Raw genomic sequence first — 11,745 nt, 5'->3', positions numbered from 1 at the left:
TAAGAGGTGAGAGAAATCCAAGGCCTGGAAGGACTGTCTTAAGAACCACGCATTGGGTGGATTGAGATCTGACTGATCCCGAGGTCCACGTTCTTTCTCCTCCATCATATCAGCTTCATTTCAGGCAGCTGTTACCCTCTATGCAAATAAACAGTCTCTTTGCCACGATCGCCTTCCCATCTCTCTCTTCTTCCTTTGGCGCCAGGCTTTATTCACTTGTTCACGCAGAACTCCCTTAATCTTTTTTCTCATCGCAGTGCAGCATAATTTGGCCCCACTGTAACTCTTTCATCAGCATCATTTGAGCATCTGCTATTACACCAGGCAGTGCACTAGACGCCAGTGAAACAATCCTCATCTGAGGGCAGCTAGTAGTTTGAGACAGATGACTAGTTCCGGTGCATTGGACTAAGTGCCTAGTAATTAAATCTAGTGGTCTCTTTTTAGACCTTATCTTATTTTAGCTCTCTTGTATCATTTTTCCCAAAGGACAAACATCTCTCTTAAGGAAAACTTCTCTGTTTCTTTCTTCTGTGGCATTCTTCATTCCTGGTTTTCTTTGCTCGTCTTAGTCTATTTTGAATCTCTCTTCTTTTTCTGCCCATGTTCTCATTTTAAATGTCTTTCCAGGTGCTTAGATCTCTCCATTTAGATGTTATACAGACATTCAGGATCGCTCTTTCCTTCCCCAAGAAAATGACGCTTAACTATTTGCCCATGTTAAATATTCAGTAACGTGGAGTCCTGGTCAGTTCCAGCCTTCCTCTCGCAAAAAGACTCACTCATTCTGCTTCAAAAATGACATTCATAATTTGACCAAGTCGCCAGTCCCTCTGCCATCGGCTAATGTATAGCGATAACTTCCATCTCCCTCTCTGTCCGTAGTGCAGCTTATATGCTTTAATTATAGTAATCATTTTTTTAAAATTCTCATGGTATTATTACTTTACTCCTCAAAATCTTTTAATGTCTTTTCTGCTGCCTGTCAGGTCAGCTCTCATTTCCATAGCCTGGCTCCCAAAGCTACTTACCATCTGCTCTTGATCGACTTTTCTGGTCTTCTGTCCTGTATAGCTACAGCGCTTAGCACATAGTGGGCACTCACTGAATACTGGATGGGTAAGTGGGTGGAGCGTAAAAATGTGACTTTCTTTCTCCCAAGGGCAGTATTAAATTCCCATTATGGAAGTATGATGTCTGCTAAGTTTACTTCTCAGTAGTTTCTATCAGTTTTAAATTATAATGGTGTAAAGATGGATAATCTATAAGCTGTTTAAAAAAAAATTCATTAACCCAGTGTCTTTGCTAAATTGTATTGCCCCAGAGTTCATACGTTTAAGTCCTAATCCCCAGTACCTCAGGATGTGACGGCCTTTGGGGATAGGGCTTTTAAAGAGGTCATTAAGCATAAATGAAGTCATTGGAATGAATCCTAATCCAATATGACTGGTGTCCTTATAAGAAGAGAGAATTTGGACACAGACACGTACAGAAGGAAGACCATGTGCTGACACAGGTAGCAGACGACCATCTCCGAGCCAAAGAGGTAGGCCTCAGAAGAAGCCAATGCTTCTATCACCTTGGTCTCAGACTTTTAACCTCCAGATCTGTAAGAGAAGTATTTCATTTGTTTTAGCCACCCAGTCTGTGGTACTTTTTTCATGACAGCCTTAGCAAACTAATACACCCTGTGCTTTTTTATTCACTGAGGTTTTAAGTCCCGTATTTAGGGATTTTATCCTTAGGAAAGGGGTGGACTAGAATCTAATGGATTCTATCCTCCCATCTCAAAATTCTTTGGGGTGTTTTAAATTCGTCCTAGGAAAAGAGGGCCATTTTTCCCTTTTTCAGACCAGGGAAATAAACAGTCTCTTTGCCCCAATCAGCTACACAACGGATGGCTATTTTCCTTTCCCTTTTGGGATTATGTTTCTCCTTCTCTTGAAGATAGAAACAGAGCAAGAAACCATTAAAAATATAGTTAATCCCCACTTACTGCATTGATTTAAACAAATACTGAATTCGATGTTTTCCAGACTCTCATTTTGATAGCTGGGGTACAGTAAGTTCTCTTTGCAAAGGATAGTTATGCCAATCGCAGCATCAGATTTCCAGAAGCCGTGAATTTATATGCTTTATAGCAGTTCTCTTGAGGCTGTGGGGCATAAAAGTACTCTGAATCACTAAATTTGGTTGATTCAGGTATCCTAGTCATATTTCAAGTCGCCATGTTGTGAACCTCAGAATGTCTGTTCCCGCCATTCCCCACTCCCCATCCCATTCTGTCTAACTCCTCGGCGGTAGTTGTATTTGAACTAGGGAAACTTAGTGTGTTGAGTGAGTGAGAGACTTCATTGGAAAAGAATATTTGCATTTACTGACCATCTGCTCAGATCAGATCTTTTTCTGATTGTCCCAGATGTAATAATGATTTCATACTCCTTAAAGACCTCGGGCAAGTTCATCTGTAGGCCTGCCTGTAATGTTACCATTAACATCTCGGGCAGACGTGAGTAGTCGATTTTATTTTATAAATCCGGAGACTATAATTCTTTTCTAAGAACTCATAATTTATTTTCCGTATCTGTTCTGAACTCTTCGTGCTACCATCTTGAATTTGTTTCATCTTGTTCTGTCCCATGTAGAGGTAGAGGATAGCTAGTCACCATGAATAATAGCTCTTATTCTTGAGACATAAGGCCTTGTTAAATTGCCTTTCTACCTTCTTTTTTTTCCCTTTGTTTCAAACTGAGCTTTATTGGTTCTTTAGCCTTACAGGGCTTATTTTAAATTTTTAATTGTGTATAAGACTTGGCATTAAAGCCTTTCCATTTTTCACAACTCTCTTTGATGATAGATCCAGCGCTTTCATCAGTATAGTGAGAACACAGTCAGTTTCTTCACTCTAATATAAATATAAATTTAGGCATGCTGGTTTTATGCTTAATTTTCACTTTCGATTTAGCTAGTTAAAATGCATAACAATTAAGCAAAAGATTATATAATTCTTATCTCCATGACAAAGGGTAATCTAAGCATATCAATTAATATGCTTTGCTATGCGTTGATACTCAAATTCAGAGAGATCAGAATTATATCCCACTGACCAGAAACAAAAACAAGAATTTTTTATATCTATCTTATAGTCTTAGCATTTCCTCTAACTGGATGATCATAGATAAGTCATTTAACTTTTTTCTATATCATTTTATTTACGAAACTGGAGAAGATAGATATCAAGACTAGATGATCACTAAGTTGTCTTCCAGCTTAGAAATTGTATTATGTGCTCTACTAATAACAGTTGATAAATTATGAGTTTTAGTGGGTAAGTATATTTGGAGCAAATAACATTAATTTTTTTGAAATACATTGAGTACATATATATTGAGTGCTACTTTCTATGTACGCGGTGCTGGTAACACAGTGATAAATCAGACATCTTTCAGAGTTTACATTTTATTAGGTGAAAGAAACATAAAAAGTGCAATTGAGTATTACTGGGCTTTTGGAAGAAGTCTCTCTAAGACATATTGGGGCATATGGGAGACTTTGGTGAATTTTGCTTAGTGGCAGAAGCATCAGGAAGAGGCCAGTGATTCAAGGGACCCACTGTGAAGGCCTGAAGATGTGCAGTTGCACTGAAGTGGAAGAGCCAGCAGCTTGATTGTATTGGCTGAGGACTGAGGATGAGGAAGTAGAAACAGTGGGTATAGATGACTTTTTTCCCCAAGGGGCTGGACTATAAGGAAGAAAATACCTGAAGGGAGTGGGCAGAGATTAAAGAGATCGGTTCTTAAATATGGGAGTAAAGAGCCAAATTAAATATTTTGGGGAAAAGAGCTTAGAGCGAGGGAAAGCTTGTTCTGAAGGCGATGAAGATGGAATTAAGAACAAACTTAAATACAAGGTTTAGGATAGATGGAGGGAAAGATAGATGAATAGATACATGATAAAGCAGACATAGCAAAATGTTAATCCTGGCATCTAGGAGGTGGATGAATAGTAAAATACAATTCTTAACATTTTCTGCATGTTTGAAAATTTTATAATAAAATATTGGGAGGAGGAACATAGATCAAGAGTTTAGCTTTGAACAGAATAGAGGGCACTTATTCCTTGCTGTGGTAGCAGATGGTGACGTTCAAGGTTAAAGTCTCAACTTCTTTTGTAAAGTCGAAGCCACTCGTAACCTGCTGAGGCAGAGGGGAGAGCTGAGGAGTGATAAGAATGAAGGATGGAATAACCACGTGGGGAAGAGGAGAAGGGTCTGAGCAGACCTGGGTTCAAGGAAGAAGTAGTGGTGGTGAAGTGAAGGACCCAGGAGTTTAGCTGGTATGACGTTTTCCTCCAGTAGTTGTCAGGAGACAGCAAGTTGCTAGGGCACTGAAGGGGCAGTTTGAGAAAGCGATGAGCGGATGGGGTGAATGATTCCCTCCCTCCATTATTCACCAGCAGCCAGTTCTGGAACAAGTCCCATCCTCTTTGGCTCTCTGTTGGGAGGATTCTGTTTTCTACCTCATTATATATTTATTTGCATGAAACGAGATAAAAATAATGTTACGCAACTGTGTTATTTAACTATTAAACATTTAACTAATATAGTTTTATTATTATCTTCCTCAGGTAAAAGAGGAACGTCCAGAAAAAATACCAGATCTGAAATTATTAGTGGAGAAGAAATTTTTGGCTTTACAGAATAAGAATTCCGATGCAGACTTTCAAAATAATGAAAAATTTGTACAATTTAAACAACAGCTGAAAGAACTAAAGAAGCAATGTAAGTCAGCATGCTTTGCTTTGCTTTGCTTTGCTTTGGCTTTTTGAAATGAGGGAGCCGACTTGAACAGTCCCAGGGAGTTGGTGATGTAAAGTGTGCTTATCTGCTTGGCTTGATCCTCTTTCTAAATGGCTTTTTGATTGTTGTTGCAATTCTGTGTTTTGTCTAACCTTTGGTTCACATCAGCCTGTTTGTTTCTGAAAGCCAACAGTTTCCACAAAGTGCTGAGAAAATTCCCCACCAACTACAGGAATTTACACTGTGTTGTCCTTCTGCCGAGGAGGGGAATTGGGAAAATAAAAGAAAACTGAAAATGATTTTATTAAAATAAAAATTTTAAACTGCTGTGCCAAGCTTTAAAATGACCATATTTTGATTCTGGTTTTGTTGCTTTGGAATAGCAGGAACAGTGTTTTCTCAGACTATTTTTTTCCTCCCTCTCAGATATGGATCAGAATTCTATAAATCCCTTCTTTTTTTTTCAATTACCGTTGATGTTCAGTATTATTTTATATTAGTTTCAGGTTTACAGCATAGTTGGTTAGACATTTATATCGTTTACGAATCCCTTCGATATTTGTTGTAGTATAAATTACATATGATTTTGAAATTTTGCCTTCCTCATCAACTTTATTATACTCAGGTTTCTTAATTAACATAATTTTGATTTAAAAATGAGAGTAGGGAAAATGATTAATTTTACAAAAAGAATTTTGTAGACAGTATTGGCCGGAAATAATGTATCTTTTCTACACAGCGAAGTACACGTTTTTTAAATTTTTTCATGTAGTTCACATAACATTTATGTAATTTGATTCTTTTACCTTCATATCAATTGCCATTCTTTTTTTTCAACTCAAGGTTCTTTTATTGCTTAAAGAATTAAATAATGAAGCAGATAACTTTTTTTTTAACTTAAGTTTCACATCACTTTCATTTGAATACATGTGGAACAGGAGGAATGTTGCATGATATGAGATGCAAATTTATTTTATGTCCTTATTTGTACTTGGTATAGAGATTCATATTTTGAAATAGGCTTTATTTTAAATATAAGCATTTTCTTTGAATTGATGCTGAGATCTCAAAAATAACTGAGGAAGCTGCTTTATTTCTGTCTATTTTACAAATTAAGTTTCACAATTTGGAATGTTTTGCAATCATGGTGAGACTTTTGCTTTTACTGTAGATTTAAACACTAAGCACTTTCTCCACATTTTAAGTCTATTTTCTGTTCTTCATCGAACATCACAGCTGCCAAAATCTTTTCTAATATAATTTTCACTGTTCCCTCAAATGGGTAATAATCCCCCAAACAGGTGATATTTGCTAGTAGTTTTCTGATCTTAAAGATGCTAGTAAATTTCAGTTTTTGGTGTTGGTCAAAGTAGCCAAATGTATTTTATTTGATTACTTGGAGACAGTTAATCACAAACTATAGCACATTTAGCTTCCGACCATAATTCCTGATATTTTAGGTATTTTATAAAACAGATTGAAGGATACATATCCAAAATATAAATTTTTTCTTCCTCCATTATTGTTTATAAAGTTATTATCCTATAAGAGAGAACTGTAAAGATATTTAAAATCATATACTTGTGGGGAAACACTTCCTAATTAATAATATATAATTCAACAAAATGATAAATGTTGGAGATCATAGCTTTTGTTTAGTTGTCTCTAAAATTGTGCGGGTGGGGGCCAGAATTCTCCAGGTCAGCAGTACACATTATTTGGATAGACAGTTAAACGTATGACAAAGTAAACTTACATTGAAAGAAATGCTTCCTTATATAAAGTTTCTCAGTATATGGTAACAGTGGAATTCAAGACAACTTTTCTTTCTTTTTCTCTTAAAATAGTCTTTTAAAAAGATTTTAAATCTTAAATAATAAGCAAAATAGTAATACTGTCTCAAAGATGTGTATCTCTCACTTGCAAAATGTAATTTTTGTGCATTATTATTAGCTCTATCAACTAAACTTGCACCATGACTAGCAGACTTTACTTCCTTAGATTTAATGCAGCTGTGAGGGTGCCGACTAGCACCGGGCTCCCACAGTGTTTGTGGAGGCAGGTTCAAGGGACCGTGACTTATAAAGGAGCCACTGTAATCTGTTTGTTTGAGGTCTGTTCTCATGGAGGCAAAGAATTACAATAATTTTTTTTTTTTAATTGGAAAATATTAGCCAAGGAGAGATACTTGCTTCAAGTTGCCTATTTTGGCAAAGTAAAGGCTGAAGTGTTTTTATGGTCTGCACGTATCTGAAGGGTTCCCACACACGCGCCCCCCCTACCCCCCCTGCCCCCCCATGGGAATAACCATCATGTCTTCACCAGCTATATTATGCAAGAACATAAATTGCCTGAAATTAAATTTTACCAAATCAGGATCTAATCAAAGAAACGTCAGGAAGCTACAGGTTGAAATCAGGTGGTCTATCTGGTGGGCCTGAGGGGGGTCCCCGCCTGCCACCTGGGCACTCTCTGTCGGCAGGAATGAGTCAGCCTGGCTGTGGTCAGCCGCTAGTTCGCAAACTGTCTCCTCTCAAGATCCCTCTACATTCTTAAAATTTACTTAGGGCCTCCAGAGGACTTGCTCCCATGGGTTATAGCTGTTGACATTTATCATATTAGAAATCAACACTTGAGGAATTTAAACAATATTAATCCATTTAAAAATCAATAATAAATCCATGACATGTTAACATAAATAGCGTTATGAAATACAAGAATATATTTTCGAAACGTAAAGAAAAATCAGTGAGAAGAGTGGCATTGTTTTACACTTTCGCCAGTCTTCTCAGCTTCTGCCTTAGTGAAGACGGCTGGCTCTTCGCATTTGCTTCTGTTTTCAGTCTCTTGTAGCACATTGTTTTGTTTGAAGTACACAGAGGAAATCTGGCCTCACACTTAGGAAGTTAGATTTGCTGAAAGGATCTTGCAGACCACCAGAAATTCTCACTTTGAGAACCGCAGATCTAGGCCAGAGTCACTAAACTCTGTCCTGTGAGCCAAATTCAGTCTGCCTCTTCTTTTTCTATGGCCTGCAAGTTAAGAATGGCTTTTATAATTTTTAATCGTTTGGGGGGGAAAAAGATCAAGAGAAGAGCAATCTTCTGCAACATGTGAAAATTATATAAAATTCAGATTTCAGAGTCTATAAAGTTATATTGGATGTTAGACATGCTTTTTCATTTGCATATTGTCAGTAGGTGTTTACGCTGCAATGGCAGAGTTGAGTGCTGCATCAGAGACCATCTGACCCACAAAGCTTATAGCACTTGTTATCTGGCTCTTTACAGAAAAAGTTTACTAACCTCCTGGTCCAAACCATAATCAGAAACAAGGGCAGTTTTTTTGTTTTTTGTTTTTTAACTTCAGTTTCTTTTTTCTATTGGTCCAAACCATAATCAGAAACAAGGGCAGTTTTTTGTTTTTTGTTTTTTGTTTTTTAACTTGAGTTTCTTTGAAAAAGTTTACTAACCTCCTGGTCCAAACCATAATCAGAAACAAGGGCAGTTTTTTTGTTTTTTGTTTTTTAACTTCAGTTTCTTTTTTCTATTTTTTTTCCTTCCTTTCTTTCTTTCTTTCTTTCTTTCTTTCTTTCTTTCTTTCTTTCTTTCTTTCTTTCTTTCTTTCTTTTTTTTTTACTAAGTCTCATACATTCGTCTCAGGTATATTCAGAACACTTTGAGTGCCTACTGTGTATGAATCATTACAGTTGGTGATCTGAGATAAATAAAAGGCAGAGTCCCGGTACTTGGAGAATACAATATATACAAACATGAAATAACGTGAGAACCATTACTAACAAATGTGAACTCTAAAGCAAAGAATGTTAGAAACAAATACTCTACAACGCGGGACCTAAACGAAGAGTCAGAATAGGAATGCAGATTTCATACGGGTGACAAATATTCCCCGTCAATGAACAGGGGCTGCCTGGAGCTATATGTTCAAGAAAGTTCTGAGGTTGGGTCCAGGCCCAGCAGCAGAGAGTGTGCCGAAGGATTGTGGGGGGAAGGAGGCAGTATGGTAGAACTTAATGAGAATGTGCAGACACCTCCGTATAGACACTTTCTCAAGTCATCAAGCAGTCTTTCTGATGTGCTTTATTCATTTGCCTGTTATCTCATTAGCAGGCTTCAAAAGTTTTAGTGCAGGTTAGCAAGGCAGAAATTGAGAGCATTAGACAAGAATTGATTCTTAGAAACCTTCAGAACATAAGGGCTTCGCTTCATGGTCAAAAATAGGATTGACTGAATCTGAGATCTTCAGTGTTGAGATAATCTAATATACAATGTAATTCTGTTGATACAGTTAAATGTTAAGCATAAAGGAGAGCATGTCTTTTTAAGTGCAAGTTTGCTAATCTGAAGGTATTCATCACAGATGTAACAGTATATTTAGGTCAGATGTGAAATATGCAGAAAATGAGATGGAGATATTTGTCACTGAAACTTAGAAATAAGGTTCAGTGACAATGATATATGTATTCGAGATATGTATGTATGAATTTACACTGTAATCTTATAATTATATGGAGTCACAAAATAACTGTGTACCTTTCCTTTAAGCATGCTCAGTCTAGATCTCAAAACTGAAAATAAGGAGTGGCCATTCACGTCGCTCACATTGAATAGGGAATTCCATGGGAACATTAAACACCTTGACTCTACTGTACCTAGTGGGTCGATTTTCCCTTTCATTCAGCATCTGTTTCACACCGCAGTGTAGTTCCACGAGAGCAGGGACTTGCGTTTTGCTTACTGCTGTATTCCTTGAGCTCCTCCAGCATGAGGTCTAGGCATTTGGTATCTATAGCCCAGGTCCTTGATGGTCACCAGAGTCTTCGGAAGAACCTTCAGAGACATGAGATCTTATGCCCTATCCGAAGGAGGCACCAGCTAGCTGTGCTGGTCTGTCGCTGACATGAGTGAGCATGGACCCCGTGTTGCCAGCTTCTTTTGGAAGATTCAGAAATCTTGCAGATTATTTATTTGTTACTAGATTTTTAAAACACCGTGCAAACAAAAGTTCCAGTTTATGACCTTTGATTTTACCTTCTCATACCGTTTTTTGGTGTTGGACTTAACGAGAGACATTAGTATTAGTTTGGCCAATTACCAGTGGATTGAGCATGGTGGGTTGTATTGAAAAGCACATGGAAGTTTTGTAGTGAGGAGCCAGGTATGGGAGCCCCTACACCAGATGCAGGTGAACTGTGGGATTTATAGAGAAGATTAAGAAGGCGTGTGTGAGTTTTGAAACCTGGAAAGAAAGAGATGAAGAAACAAAGAGGGAAATGTTTGGCTTTGCCTAGAAATATGTTGAGTGCATTTAAACCACGCAGTGTTGACCGACCTGACTTAATCCTGATACCCCTCAACATGTAAATCTCTTTGTCATAAGATGTAACTGTCTATCCAAGTAGTGCGTGTTTATGGCCTGCAAGTAACTGAAGCCCAAAACTATTTAAGACAGGAATAATTTCTTAGTCATCTCTATGTGCCTTTCATTCCTCACATACTCAGAGCTCAGGTAATATTAACAGAACAGCATTACTCAACTAGAAAAAGAGGATCAGAACCTAGTTAAGGCGAGTCTGATGATAAAACTCCTTTTCCCTTCAATAATGTGTCATCAGTAAAGAAGAGAATGAGAAAGGAAATTAGCATTTCTAGGGTTGGGATCAAAAATCAGCAGCAAAGGTTAACAACTTATATGGTCTTTGAAAATCCTTTAAATTACTCCAAAAAGTCAATATATATATGATCGTATGTATAGAACCCTTTACAGTGATATATTGGTACAAATGTATAGTGTATATAGTAAAATACAGTTTTTAATACCGTAGTAACATCATGCTCAGGAATTAAGTATCACTCTCTTTTAAGTGTGACTGCTTAGAACATTTAAGCAAATTTAAAAAATTACGTTTTCTGGCTCTTCTGTAGACAGTTTTATCATCTCCGTGGCCCTCAGCTGCTCTTCGTTTTTTCCATGGTAGTGTAGATAAAGCCATCACCATTCACTTGCTGGGTGACCATTGATTGTGGGAAAATGCTAAAAATCATAAGTTTCATAGCAGAGACTGACTTTCTTAGTCTGAATTATATCTCTGGCCTGGGGATTTATGCTCATTGAGTGAAATTTCTGCCCTGTGCAACTTTTTAATTCTTAGTATATTTGCCTCCCTCCCTCTTCCTCTTCTCTGAGTCCATATCTTTCTGACTTTTTTGTGTCTCTTTCCTCCCTTCTGCTTTCTTTGTGTTCCCCACCCCATACAGTTTCTCTTTCCTGTATGTCTTCATTGAAGCTAAATGGTACTATTCCCATCATAACGATGAAGCTGCTTCAGAGAAGTCAAGTGATATGCCTAAGGTTATGAAGCTGGTAAACAGAAGGCAGGAGATGCCAGGGCAGCGAGAGGGCACTGGGGAGAGTTGTGATTATCCTCCCTCTTCTGTTTTATAAAGTTGTTACGTCCCATAAATGTTGACATTTTAAAGCAGATTGGGGTACCAAATAATAATTGAGTAAGCAAAGAAAAAAGATTAATTCTAATTTGATTGACTCTGCCATGTTGGAATTTTAGTCAAGGCTTTAGTCTATCAAGGAGCTCTTTGGTAGCGGGAAATGAGCTTTTCTACATGCCCTAATAAGCAATGAAGATGTCCATCCACTCTGCCTTCGCCTGGGGTCTGTGTTAGCCCTCTAAGAAAGTAGTAATAATAAAGGGAATAGCCAGGCTTCGTATGGTGCCTAGTACATCTTATTGAATTAATGAATAACTACGGGCGTTGTTTGCTTGAGTGCCTACCTATGCACAGGGTCTGGTACCTAATCCTTTATATACATGGTTGTTGATTTCTCACAACTCTATGGGACAACTAGACCCATTTTATAGGTTAGAAAATATGCAGAGAGAGGCCATATAACTTCCCTAAGATCATAAG

At 37.5% G+C, this 11,745-nt stretch overlaps 1 protein-coding gene across 2 annotated transcripts in view; it reads left to right on the top strand.

Annotated features, from left to right (window-relative positions):
* NSMCE2 (NSE2 (MMS21) homolog, SMC5-SMC6 complex SUMO ligase) overlaps positions 1–11,745 on the top strand; it is a 201,749-nt gene that overhangs the window by 64,488 nt on the left and 125,516 nt on the right. For both annotated transcript variants that reach the window (XM_015593064.2, XM_006916559.3), the window contains exon 4: positions 4,627–4,780. In XM_015593064.2, coding sequence (XP_015448550.1) covers positions 4,627–4,780 — 154 coding nt within the window. The remainder of the gene's footprint in view (positions 1–4,626; positions 4,781–11,745) is intronic.

Source organism: Pteropus alecto, unplaced genomic scaffold (assembly GCF_000325575.1).
Source record: "Pteropus alecto unplaced genomic scaffold, ASM32557v1 scaffold164, whole genome shotgun sequence".
Lineage (NCBI taxonomy): Eukaryota > Metazoa > Chordata > Mammalia > Chiroptera > Pteropodidae > Pteropus > Pteropus alecto.
This window is presented reverse-complemented; position numbering and strand designations above follow the sequence as displayed.